Genomic DNA, 14503 nt, shown 5'->3' on the forward strand with positions numbered 1-14503 from the left:
ATGGAAGAAATGGCCATACTGTAACAGCGACACTAGGAGCAGCTTTGATTATGGCCAGAAGTAGAGGGGCTACCTACAGTGCAATTTCAAGAACTGTCGCAGTTGCACAGCCAGGAAAGCTCGTATCCAGGCACTTTGACGTCACTGGCTATCTGACAACATTAGTTCTACACACACACCGGATGAGACTCTGCCTGTACCTGCCGGCAGGCTAAAGACCAATGAGTCTTACTACCCACTGCCACCCCCTGGATCTGTCACAGCACTACAAGTGAACCACCTGGCATTTGGAGCACCAGCCCTCTGGACAGATTGTCCACACTTTGGTTCACACACATCAAAAGCCATTTCATCACTGGCAGGAAAAGACTACCATATGCGCACATGTGGTGCCACTATTAGACAGCCACTCTGCCAGCAAGGTTAGCGACACCACAAACCCATCTGCCTATGAAAAGTACGATTTATTAATAGACGAGTTCATTTGATAGCTTTCTCTCTCTAATATACAACACCTAACACACTTGTTGCACAGAGAGGATATTGGCAACAGGAAGCCATCATAGAACCTGCGACACCTCCGTGCCTTGGCCTGACCAGACGTCAGACGTACCGGACCCCCTTCTACTGTCCATGTGGATGTCTGCTTGCCAGAGATGCATTAAATCCTAGTCTTGGTAATCCACAACTCAAACTTGAGCATGCTAGCAGAGATCATAGAAAAATTATCCAAGGCTTCTGACCCACAGGCATTTACAACAACACCTGCCAGAAACAGGCTGGATGACGTCACTTCTCATCTCGATGAACTGGCACAGCAGGTCGCCGCCCTCAGTGTATACAAGACTGTATGCCATCAAACACACAATGCAATATGTGCTTTCTGCTCACCACCATCAATTTAGGTCAGGGCAAGTAGATGCAGAATGCCATGTTCTTGGGTTGGAAACGTGAACAGCAGCCTCCCACGCCTGGTGAGTAAATCTGCCATGAGCACCAACCCGGGCAATTACCACAACATTTAATGGTAACAGACAGACCCACTAAAAAGCAGTTTCTGGTGGATACCAGGTCGGATGTGGGTGTTTCCCAGGCACCTGCTGTGGTTACCATGAGCACACAGATTACAACTTAGCAGCCACAAATGGTCTGCTCATATCTATGAGCAAACCATTTGGGCTCATGACTAAATTTGAACACTGGTCTATGAAAGTCATTCGAGTGGCAATTTGGCTATCTATAGTCACAGACATGACCTGTGATAACACTGTGCTGGATTCCCTGTTCTATGACTTCATACTAGATGTGTAGAATCCTTTCATTTTGGACGGTGTCACGTCACTGCAAGTTGGTCTATGAAGGTCATTTGAGAGGCAATTTGGCAATCTATAATCACAACCTGCAATAACATTAGGCTGGGTTTCTGTCCTATGACTTCATCCTAGATGTGTGGAATGCTTTCATTTTCGACAGTGTCACATCACTACAGGTTGCCTGCCAACCCACACAGAGCAGCGATCTGTCAGTACACTTCCTCCCCACACTGCTGCCACTGGCGAAACTGCTAAACAAAATCCCGTCAGTCATGTGACCTGCAAGAGTGCCATCACCACCACACCACTCAAACGAGCATCACACCAGGACCAAGACCATGTCTGGCCCTCCTGTTTTCTCACAGCCTAGATGGCTGGCACCCAAGAAGTTCCGCATCATAAAGGCAAACTTTGACATTGTGACCCAAGCAGGCACAGCACAACCATTAGAAAGCAACTGGGCTTCTTTCCCTTCATCTGGTACAAAAGAAACCAGTGCCCTGGTGTTGATTATCGATGATGAAGCTCTGACAATTACTAACCAAAACCCTGTGTGTCGTATTGGAGATTTTGCATGTCTCTTGACAGGATGCATCATTTTTGCAATGTTGGACTTAATAAAAGCCTGATACCTATAACCATATAGAAGTGGCAGCAGAGAACATCCTCAAACTGCAATAACTATCCCCTACAGATTATCTGAAAGCCCACACATCATACTAACTACAGAAAGCAGCACAGACTTTTCAGCACTTTATTGATGAAGTTTTGTGGGGACTAGACTACTGCTTTGCATGAACATATCATGTGTTGGTGACATCATCGTTCTCAGAAGAACATGAAAGACAGCTACACATAATTTTCTGGAAGCTTTATGACTACATAATCCTCATAAATCCAGCTAAATGCGTCACTGATGCTAACAATGCGACATTCTTGGGATTTTGGGTGCATATTTAGCAGCTGAACACATCACTGCACTTACATCTCACCCAGCCCTAAAACCAGTGAGTGAAATATTTCGGTACATGTAGATAATAAACTTTTACTGTCTTTTTTAACCCAGAACTGCTAGGCTGTCCTCAGCAGCCCCATGCATCATACCATGACTGTGCATCCTGTCACCGATGCCCCACTAGTGATTTTCTCAAACACCTCATCCCATGCTGCTGGTGCTGTGCTGCAGCAGAATGCAAACTGGCAGCCTTTAGGTGTCTTCTCCAAGATCATGGAGAAGCAGCACTCTTGGCCACAATTTACACAGGACTTTGAGGAGCCCATGAAGCATTTAAATACTTCTGATTCACAGTGGAATGGCATAAGTTCATAATGTGTATACAGACCATCGGCCACTGACTTATTTTCACTGCCACAAAATACCTACACACCAGTGTAAATCAATTGAATAAATTTTATTTCACAATGTACAACAAACATTCACTATTAAAACGGTTTGAAGAATGTCATCGCCAACATTTTGTCTAGAGTAGACAGCATTTCCAGAACTGTGGCTTTCACAAAACTAGCAGCACCACAAAAGACTGAGGAGTTAAAGGGTCTGCTGCAAGACCAGATGGCCCTGCAATCCTGTCACATACCGTTACTACGCATCAAGGAACAGATGTACTGTGATGAGCCAACAGTGGTCGTAACTGCCTGCTCTTCTATGACCACAGGATTTCAACTTACAACACGCACTCACCCATCAGGGAATTGGCTCTACATGGACACTAGTAACGTGGCATTGTGTGTGGCCCAGTGTACAGAAGCAGTGCCATACATGGACACAGACCTGCAACCCCCTGCCAGAAGTACAAAACAATGCTGTATGTACGAGCTCTGCTCAAAAGTTTTGACATTCCACAGGCATGATTCTCACACACCCATGTGGACATGGTAGGACCATCCCCAGTCGCACATAACTACCAGTAGTGTCTCACTGTGACTGACAGGTACACCAGCTGGTCAGAGATATTTCCAGTGGAAACACAACTGCTGAGAATGTGATGCACACACTCACCTGTGGTTGAATTTCATGTTTCAGCTGAATCCAGGGTCAGGGAAGCAGGGATACTTTATGCAATGGCCTGGCTGTAAAGGATACACAGAACAAGTAAATACCATGTCAGGCAGTTGCAAACATTATTGTGGAGGCCTACACCCTTTCTTGAAAGCCGCTATAATGTGCCATACCTTCCCTGTAGTGCTGTTGGGATTGCACATTGCATTAAAAAAAGACCTGCAGGCTTCCACATCAGTGCTGGTGTATGGTGAACCTTTCCACCTGCCAGGAAAGTTTTCAAACAACACCATGCACCCCCCCCCCCCCAATGCCCTGTTCAAGACTTTCTTACAGATCTCCTGACACAAATGGAGGCCATGCGATGGAGTGGAACTACACAGCACAGAAAACATTCTACTTGTGTTTTCAAAGATCTGCCACTGGCGAAGCATTGTTTTTTCCCAATGTGCCCAACTTCACAAATAAATGGAGCTGCCTTACCAAAGCCCATACATGATTACAGGATGGAATGCTAGGCCAGTCCCTCTCAGCATTAAAGGAGTAGGTGATGTAGTGTCCATTGACTGGTGAAAGCCAGGCTACCTAAGTGCAGAAAATGCTGTTGAAAAGCAGGCCAACCCCAGACATAGAAAATCCAGCATGCTGCAGCTGCCGGCACCACATTATCCAGAGCACAGCTGCACAACTGGAAACCAACCAACCACTGCCCACCCAGGTGTAGCACCCAACTTGCGACACCCGCCGTCCCACAGCATCTAGCAACAATACAAACACATTGCAGATGAAAAGTGCTGTTCCCTTTCAATCCAACACACATTTCTTAGTTAAAGTTAGTTGAAAACTTTTTTTTTTCCTTGTGGGTGTGTAGTGTAGTGTCTTCATTGGAAATGTTGCAAATGACCTGCCAGAAAGACTGTGCTCTCCAGCAGCAGTGCTCCGCTACCTGCTACACTACGAGGATCAGAGTGCGACCACTTGCCGGACATGTGTTATGCAAAATAACTAGCAGGACAGTACTAATATATTCTGTGTTAGCAGTTGTTTATCTTGTTTGTGTACAGACCAATAAAGTGTCTTATCTTTACATGAAGTGTACCATTAATTAAATACCCTAAACCTTTCTTACCTTACCCCAAGTATAAGATAGTCCTCATCTTCCTTTACCTTCTATTGAATTTCTGTATCCCAAAATAAACGTTCTGTTAATGTGCCAACGATGCAAATAATTTCTTTTGTTCAACAAAATCTTTTCATTTCATCATCATCTGTGGAACTAGTACACACACATACTTTTATTGTCTGTCTTGGCTTTTGTCTCTATTGGCTATAGTAATACATTCACCATGCCATTCATAGCTTATCTGCACACCTATTTTCTTATCTGTTGTTACATCTACTCCTGTATTCACCTGACCAGAAGTCCCATTCTTCTTGCCATCGTATTTCAGTAACTCCCTTGATAACTTCCACCAACTCATTTATCTTTTTTAAATTCATTATCCTCCAACCTGATAAAGGATCCACATTCCAACCCGTAGAATTCCAGATTTGTTTTCTTTGGTGACAGCAGCCTCCTGAGTAACCCCATCAAAAGATCTGAATGTGGAATTGTTTTACCTCTGGAATATTTTATCCCAGAGGATACAATTGTCATTCATCCATACAGTAAAGCTGCATATCCTCAGGCAAATTAATGACTGTACTTTCCCCTTGCTTTCAGTCTTTCATGGCAGCAGCACGCCAAGGCCATATTAGTTAATGTTACAGGACCAGATGAGTCCATCATCCTGCCTGTTGCTCCTGCCACTACTGAAAAGGCCGCCATTTCCCTCTTCTAGAACTATATGTCAGTCAGGCTTCTCCATAGATACCCCTCCTACTGTACAGCTGTCTGTAACATTGACACACATAAGCCACCTTTCTGCAGCAAGGTCCATGGTTCATGGCTGGCAAAATTTTTAAGATTTTAAACATAAAGACAAGACTGCTGGGAATCTGCAATATGATTTTATTCATTTCATTGACAATTACACAGCCTCTCTACTCTAAATCACAATGACTTCGGTCAGTTGATGATGCTACTGAAGCAGAAGGAGAAGTGATACTGCAGCTTCCAGTGATACTGCAGCTTCCTGGTAGTCATGTCTTTCTTTTTCAAACACAAAGATGTGGAGCACCACTTACACAAAATACACTGTAGAAGATGGACAACTTGTTAGGATCGGATGCTCCACCAGGTAGTCAAAGGTTGTGTTGGCCATTGCTACAAAATTTTAAGTAAGCTGTAGAACTTAACTGCATTATGAGTTCCACATTTCACATTATGTTTTGTCATACACCATAAAACAAATGCCGAGATAGCTACCTTGAATATATAGGTTTACCAGCTGTACTTAGAATGAATACATGTTTCTTTTTTGCCTTCCATTCAGTGTTGTTCCAATACTCTTCTTCTGGCACAGAACCAACTGGAGTAGCGGCTGTTGTACCCTCTTCATTTGAAGTCAAACTTGCTTCACTTAGTTGTGAGGCTAATTCCTCCTGTAATCAAAAAAGTTTTTTTTTGTCAACTTCTCACTGCTATCCAAATCAATTACAGTTTCATAATGCATACACTGCACAATCATTTTGTTCTTAAGTACGAATTTCTGAAAAGTAATTCAATCAAACCTGTGTGACCATAACAGACACCTTAATTATCACACCACAGTCTTTATAAGGACATATGAGTAGCTTCATCTTAAAATTACTAAAAGGATCATGCCATGGCAGGCAGAAGCTTTAGATAATGCTACTACGAACTTCTGGCTCCTTCTTATCTCACCAATCAGCAGCCTACTGGTGCAATAGCAAAATGGTAGCCTAAAAGGGAATCGCCTGATTAGCCTTCAGTCCCCATCATTATTTCTGCTCACATGTTTACCTGGATTCTAAAGTATCTTGGAACCAAGTTGAATTATATCTGCTATGTTAGGAACTTCAAGAAGCTACCAAGTACATCTGCTACATGCTTCAGGGTGCACTAAGGAAAACAGTAGATAAGAACTTTCTTCTCTGGGTCACATCTCATTTGCTCCAGAAACCTGAATGCAGAATACAGACTTGCAATGATTGTAAACTTCTCATCTAAATCTTGACGAAATGATCACAGAAACAGACTGAAAGACTATGGAAGACTCTCTTACTATAAGTTATTGTAGTGGCGATCTAAAATGGTAATGGATTTTGAAGTGCTACGTGCTTTAAGAAACTGTTCCACCCTCTCCAACATGTGAGAATGAGGACTGAACACAAAACCAGTTTTAGCCTATCATCCTTCTATCTGCTGAATTGTTGTTAGTAACAGATGTGTCATGATCATGTAACTTAATGAAGAGCGAGCTACAAATATTTTCCACAAATAAGGAACACTGAATTGGTCTCCTCTCTGTGGATACTACATTACTGGCAGTCATGATAATCACCAAGTCAGCACATAAAATGACATTGGGACAGAAAGGCTCAAATATTTGAAGAAATCCCTGGACATGTCTTTATATCCATGTCATATGGTAGATCACGGCATGAGTGAGAAATCCATTAAATGATGTCATGTAAGAAAGACTCTTGTACAGTTGACTACAGCACAGCCAGGTTATAAATGATGGAATGGTATTTGGTGAAACTCTGCCCTGATGGTGATTTCAGAGCTGTCGGCATCTGAGAATCCAAGGAAATTGCCAATTAACTAAACTGTCAAATGACTTCCCTGCAAACTGTATCTGTACACTACAATGGTTGCATGCCCTAGTTTGGTTCTATCAAGGCAAAATAAAACCGTTTCTTTCCCCAAGTCAGGAATTGACATGTCTTGCATAGAAACTATCGTGTTTTGGTGCATTGTCACATGTTTTTGTCAACACTGTATCCACGTTGGATCAATGGAAGCATCCACTTTCACCCGTCTGCTTTGACCTGTGCATAATAGTGTTGTGGGGTGTGACATCACTAAGGCACGGAGGTTTTGAGTTGGTTGTGTTTGTACATGTGTTGTTATATTTGATGGTGCCCTCTGATGGCCAATCTGGACTTGCCAAGTTTAAACGTTGTGGTATTCATTTCATTTGACTTTTCGTGCTAACGTGGTTTTCAGTTTGGGTAGTTGGTACAATAACGTGGACTGTAGAAGAGTTTTCAGTGAGATATTAAACTGTTTTTTGTTTATGTGTTTGGCGTTTTTGTTAAGTCTGATTAGCTTGGTGTTTGTTGTGTGGAAAGATGTCTAATTTTTTAAATTGCTTTTCCTGTCAGGTATAGGCATGACTGTGAAGTTCACGAGTGTATCACTATGTTTTCAGATGGGTGCTGATATGATGCCTCTCATACAGTTTCTGCAGATTTTTGGTCTTCTTGCTGAATATGTTAGATGTCACATTTGTGGTTTCAACATGAGATCGACAAGAGTTCTGGCAGCTTGGACCATGGACATGTACATATGGCATTGTCAGTTTGAGCAACCTAGATGGTACTGCTGGAGGCTTTTGTTGGTAATTAATTTTTGTTCTGGTTTTCTTCTACAGTAATTGTGATGTTGTGTGTGTTGTATATTTATAGTAGGTAGGTTGCGTTTCAATCGATGTAGTGAATATTGGGTATTTGGGTTTTTGAGTTGTTGGTTTTTGTCCCACTTTTCGGAGTTGCAGATGTTGGTTTTTTGGTATCGGTAGCTACAGTTGAGCTATATAGGTCAAGGGAAATGTCCGAGTCTTGTGGTTTTGTTGGTACAGCAGAATTCTGTAATTTAAATTTTTTGGGTAGTATTTGTGTGGGGATGGTGTGATATCTTAATTGTTGTCCCCGCCCTAAACCCCCAATTTTCCGCAGTCATTCTGTTAGTTTCATTTTATTTTTGTTCGCCTTTGTTGGCATGTGTATGTAGTGACACCACTGTCATTTTGCATATGCTGGAAGTAGCCATTTCTGCCATATTCATGACGTCATGTGTCAAAGCAGAGCATCTTATGGAGAAAGCTTAGCTGGAAATTTCATCAATAGCAGAACAAATTCCAAATGCTACCTTCCACAATACTTCTTTAATAGCAAAAAGACTGATCATACCGTGAATATCCAGCTCCAGTAAAATTCTCAGAATTTGTCATGACGGGAATAAATATTGCATTGAAAAGAGGATACAAAATGGATATCAACTGAAGCAAAATGGAGGGTAATAGAATCAGACAATACTGAGAGAATTAGATAAGGAAATGGGACATAACAGTAGCAGATGAGTTCCGCTATTTAGACAGCAATTTACGTGATGACAGATGAAGTAGAGCATATACAAAATGCACACTGACGATAGAAACACCTATGAAAATGAGGTAAGTTAGCATCAAATATAAATTTCAAAGTAAAGAAGTATTTTCTGAATGTATTTGTATGACGTGCATCTGCGTACGGAAATGAAACATGGACTACAAATGGTTCACACCATAAGAGAATAGAAGCTTTTCAAATGTGGGGAAAAAAAACAGAAGAATGCTGAATATTAGTTGAGTATATCGAATTACTAATAAGGGGACATTGAATCAATAACTTATAGCACAAACTGCCTAAAAGAATAAGTCAGTCGATAGGACACACTGAGGCATCAAGGAACTGTCAGTTTGGCAATGGAAGAAGTCTGTGGCGTAAAAATTATAGAGGGAGACCACAGCTTGACTGCAGTAGGCCTAATCTGATTCAAAAGGGCACAGGTTGCAGCTGTTATGCAGAGTTGAAAGGACTTGACTGAAGACCAGAACAATTACGCAACATACAAAGCGTGACTGTAAATTATATACAAACTGAAGCAAGTGTTCAATCATATTATAATTAGAGGCATGATTCTGCACCAGTGATTCTAGCATTATTTAGAAGTGAAGACAGTTAATAACACTAACAAATCCTGTTGTACATCACCATGATCCGAAGTAAATAACTGAATGTAAATATTTAGAAACTTCCATAACATAAATGAAAGGGATTGTATACATACTCTGAATTTCATGTGTAACTCGTAAGTTACTTTAATGTTGTGTCAACTAATGTTAACAGAAAGTGTCACTTACCACATCATTTTTAAGCTTGTCATCATCAGATGCTGAATCTTCCGGAACAGTTGTGTCATGCAGTTCCTCTTGAATTTCGCTAATGGTACTAGTAGTACTTTCCTTCATCTGTCTGTCATCAAAACTAGAGTCCATTTCCTGTTCCAGTTCTTCAAAAGAATCTGTTGTGACGAGCATGCTTTCTTTGCATGCTCCTGGTTCAAAGTCAGCGACGACATCAGGATCTTCGTTCGTTTCGGAAAGCAACTGTTTACTGTCCACTCCATTTACACTCGACGCCATTACTTAGCAGCAAAGCACTTCGAGCGGAAATATACACACAAAATAAACGAACGGGTGAGCTCTAATCTTTCTGGTATCAAGTCGACAGCCAGCGTCGTGGCGACGCATCTGAAGCCGGGTTCACACACGCAACGAAAGTCATTCTGGAGTGGCGCTGTGAGCTACCGTTCACACAGGTCGCCACAAATTCTTCGTCACTGCGCAGTTTGCAAAATGGCGTCACCTGTCTCAGCTGATTAAACGGCTATACATATTACTAAATAAGATGTTTTGGAAACATAATAAATGTAACATATTACTTACCAAAGTGTTTCTCGTCTCTCTTGTCTCGACTACATGTTTTAAGAACCGGTCTGCAGCTTCAAACCAAGCAAGGCTGGATTTATAAATACCGTCTGTAGACGCACCACTCTTAAAGGATTTCAGTACTTTTTATGTTCATTCATGTAAGCATTTCGAATGCTTCGAATTTTTAATTTTGTTGTAGCTACATCAATTCCAGGTACATATTCAAGCATACTGTTTACTATTTCAATTAATGCAGCATCTCTCAAATTTCTGTCTTTGTATAGCCCGGTCCACACGCAACGATCTGTCTGCGCAGACATCGGCACAGATGTCTGTGCATGCAAAAGATCGTTGCAAATGTGGTGTGTAGTGGTGGGCAGGAAATCGCGTATCTGTTAGAAATCACAGTGACTGAGAAGTCACAGATATCACAGTAGCAGCTTTACAGAATCTAACTGCGATTTCAGTCACAGTTAGCAGTCGCAAGTAGTATTTCACATTCAAAGACGTGAGCCATCTATTGGTCGAATTTAGCACTGCTTTCTGCGATTTCAGTGACAAGTCGCAACTAAGAGTCGCAAGTAGCAACTAGAAAGCGCGGTTAACAGTGCCATCTGTGGGTCAAAGTTCGTACTACGCCCATCTCTGCGATACACTATTGAGTCCAACTCAAGGAGGGGAGTGTCTCCCGACAGTACGCACTTGGCTGTTTTGACGTTTGGCTGCCGGAAGTCACGTGACTGTCCCTTCAGTAAACACTTTGCTGTGAGGACGATTTTCATGCAGTGCAGTTGCATCAGTATGGAGATCACTGAGTTGCACACGTGAATACTGAAGGAATTAGTTAAGCACGAAGTAATTTCCATCTTTTGATTTAGTCCTTCATGTTCAATAAACAGAATAGTGTAAAATTTCCGCAGTAGGCCCATACTGAAATTTACGTAATTGATGTATGTGCGTACAGATTCGCCGAAATATTCTGCCGATTAGTGTCAGGTTTTTTTTTTCCCCTTTCTTTCTGTGGATCTTAGTTGTTATAGCGAAATGTGCGTAAAATATGGAAAACAAATATGGTCAAAAGGTTAACACAAGGCTATACTGCTCATAAGTCTGCTACCTCGGTTTATTTCGCATTCACATGTAGGGGGACCAAACCGGGGAATATGAAGTATTTTTAATATTTTGGACGACGAAAAGCGGCTTTTAAGTAGCCATAGTATAGTTCCAGCTCTGTTGAAAACCTGCATAAGGAATGCTGTATGGTGAAAAAAGATCATGGCTAGACTTGAACTGAGTCATAATTTGTACAACTCTAGAAAACGTCTTTAGCTTCCAGCAAAAAAAAAAGGGGTGAAAATCTTGAAAGTGTTTACCCTGATCTTAGATATAATGTAATGGATAATGCTACATGGCCCAAAAATATTGTGATGTATCGTTTTTTTTATTCCATAGTGTCTCCAATATTCCTGTGAAATAATCTTTTCTGTGACAAACAGAAAAAAGAATTAAGTGTAAACGGGTCACATAGTGCTCAGAAAGTTACTCCCATAATGCCTGTATCTTAGAACTAAACTTAATGTGTTATCACGTTTTATAGAAGTGAAGCCAATTTTACTGTGTATGTAAACATTGGTTATCAGCACAAGAAGCAGGGTAGTATAACTGAATTGAATGCCGAAATTCAGTAAGTGCATGGTGCAGAACACCTGCTTCCTTCGGTGATGTATCTAAATATACCAACAGAAAATCTAGTGTTAAAGAAATTGATTTAAAAAGCTACTGTGTGGACCTAGATTTTGAGTTGGCTACTTCGGACTTATTAAATCTTATTATAATAATTGTTGTCTAGTATACCATTCTCCAGATGGCAACTTTGAAAATTTTCTCATCTAAATAGAATCTTGGCTGTGCTATTTTATGCACTTGAAATCAGAAATAGCACTGGGTGTTCATTTCAATGTACGCTTTTACAAGGAGAGTTCTAAGGAGGAAAATTTATGTATCTATTAACAATTTATGGACTATTTGTAGCATGTCATTTACCAACCAGAGGTGATACTTGCCTTGACACTGTTATCCCAAATCTAAATACATGGGACTATGAGATGACTTTAGTTGACCCAATGACGTCTGCCAACAGAGCACTAGTCATGGGACTTTATACAAAGAGAACTAATAATCAACCAGCTGTTTCCTAGCATTCTAATTATGTATTCACAAAAAGGATCATTAACAAGGAAACATTAAACTCTTTTCAAACAGCGCTAACTGCAGTAGACTCACAGGTGGGATTACAAGAAATGGCTGTAATTAATGCATTTAAAGAGTTATTTCAGACCATCAAAACCAAATTTGATTATAGCTATCCACAGAAGACCAAAAAATGTCGCAACACAGGCAAACTCTGTGTGTGGTAAAGTATTTTGTCATAACAGACATGACATTTAAGCACTTTTGAGAATTTCAGCCAGTTTTCTTTTACATAGAAACTAAGACTTGCTGTAGCGTGACACTAAATAGGCCTACTTGATTTTTGTGCTCAAACACAGTAGTAAAATCATGACAAATTCCATTACTTTCTTTGTTGTCTTTTGTTAACTCAAATCCTTTATCAAACACTGATACAGACCAATTATAATGTTTCATTGTGCAATTCAGTTTTATTTACACAATTAGATATCACTAAATTATAGAATACAGTTTGAATGAGCCAAGATGGTGGGACAGCATTATTTTAGTATACCATGATTAACAAAACTCAAAAAATGCACAAGTAAATTTAAATTTTTATTCACCTTCAACTACATGGAATCTCTCTCTCTCTCTCTCACACACACACACACACAAATTGACATAATGTACAAGACCACCTATATGTGCATTAACAATATTAGGAAAAGGATAGTTTGCTATTCGCTGTAAAGGTGACATGTTGAGTTGCAAACAGGCACAATGTAAAGACTGTTACACATTTAGCTTTTGGCCAAAGACTTCTTCAGAAAAGAAAACACAAAAAGATTTACACACGCAAGAACACTCCCTGCACACATCTCCACTATCTGCAGTGGGAGATATTGGTCATGTGTGCTTGCTAGTGTTAATCTGTTTGTGTTTTGTTTTCTGGAGAAGGCTTTGGCCAAAAACTAAATGTGTAACATTCTTTACATTGTGCCTGTCTGCAACTCAACATGTTACCTTTACAGTGAGTGGCAAACTATTTTTTTCCTAATATTGTTGATATTCCAACCTGGACTTAACTTTTTTTTTAACACTTAATCACCCCTCACAAAATCCTTCTCTGCTTTGTGGAAAAAAATCTAGCCTGAGATTCAATCTTGGCATTCACATTTACTGTGTTTTCTTCTGAGAAAGAAAAATCTTTATTAAGATTACCAATGATCTTCTTCAGATCCTTCAATACTTTGGCCTTAGTCTCCTGTCCACACTGTGTTCCTTTGCTGAGTGCAACTATAGTTTCACAGTGAGACATCACATCCTGTTCAAATGTGTCAGCAGATTTTTCTGAATTGCCAGAAAGCAATGCTGACACATATTCATTGTCTGCACTAGAGGGCAAGGAACACTGTTCACTCTCCTGGACAGCACCAGACAATGATTTGGCACATGCATGTATATGCTTACATATGTTAAAATTTAAAATGTTGTCTAAACAGCTGCATTTATACGAATGTACACATATGTTGCAGGTGTTGCACTTAAGTGAACATTTTCTTTCGCATATCAGTTCTGAATTTTTTACAACAACATACACTTCACAACCAGTGGAAGAAAGCACTTCCCACAAACCTTCACCCCTGCATAAAACCATCCCATTTGTTATAGCTGAGCTATCGTTGTGGCTTGCTTTCACTCTTGACGCCCTAGAGCACTGTTTACGTTTTGAGAGCTTCACTAAGCCCCCATATACTTTGTCTCTCACTAAACATAACAAAGCATTTAATGACTTATCCAGCCTTCTGCACTTTTTCCCTTCCAGATAACTGTATTTAATAACTTTATGTAGGGACTCCAAGTAATTGTTTGTATTAATGCCCAATCGGTGCCTAAAACAATACGCCCACTTTTCCACTCGCTGGCAGTACATCTTAAGAAAGTACCTGCCAAATTCTGCAGTATCCGGATCATTCAATAAGTCTTCCACCACTTTATCCAGACTACAACTAAAAACATCTATATCCAGTTCAGTCTGAAGTCGCTTTAGTGAACTAAACACTGCTGATTTTTTCTCACTACCCCCAGAAAGTCTCCTTAAATTCTGAGACCAGTTCCGTTGTATATGCCAAGAAAACAGCAACTGGTTTGGCACAGGTCCCATTACTGCTGACCATGCATTATAAAATGCTGGTGCATCGTCAGACATAAACACATTGGTCTTTACAGTGCCCACCCTTTCTCTCACACATTTGAAATAAAAAGACAGTAAGCACATGTCTCCCCTATTTGAAAAACAAAATGCAACTGGCATTCCAGCACCATATCTATCAACA

At 40.5% G+C, this 14503-nt stretch overlaps 1 protein-coding gene across 1 annotated transcript in view; it reads right to left on the bottom strand.

Annotated features, from left to right (window-relative positions):
* The window catches only part of LOC124798025 (vacuolar fusion protein MON1 homolog A), a 104298-nt gene extending 94414 nt beyond the window's left edge, over positions 1-9884 (bottom strand). The window contains exons 1-2 of the mRNA XM_047261235.1: positions 9426-9884; positions 5702-5877 (exon numbers count right to left, since the gene is read on the bottom strand). Coding sequence (XP_047117191.1) covers positions 5702-5877; positions 9426-9707 — 458 coding nt within the window. The 5' untranslated portion in view covers positions 9708-9884. The remainder of the gene's footprint in view (positions 1-5701; positions 5878-9425) is intronic.
* Positions 9885-14503: the final 4619 nt, after the last annotated feature.

Source organism: Schistocerca piceifrons, chromosome 5, assembly GCF_021461385.2.
Source record: "Schistocerca piceifrons isolate TAMUIC-IGC-003096 chromosome 5, iqSchPice1.1, whole genome shotgun sequence".
Classification (NCBI taxonomy): Eukaryota; Metazoa; Arthropoda; class Insecta; order Orthoptera; family Acrididae; genus Schistocerca; species Schistocerca piceifrons.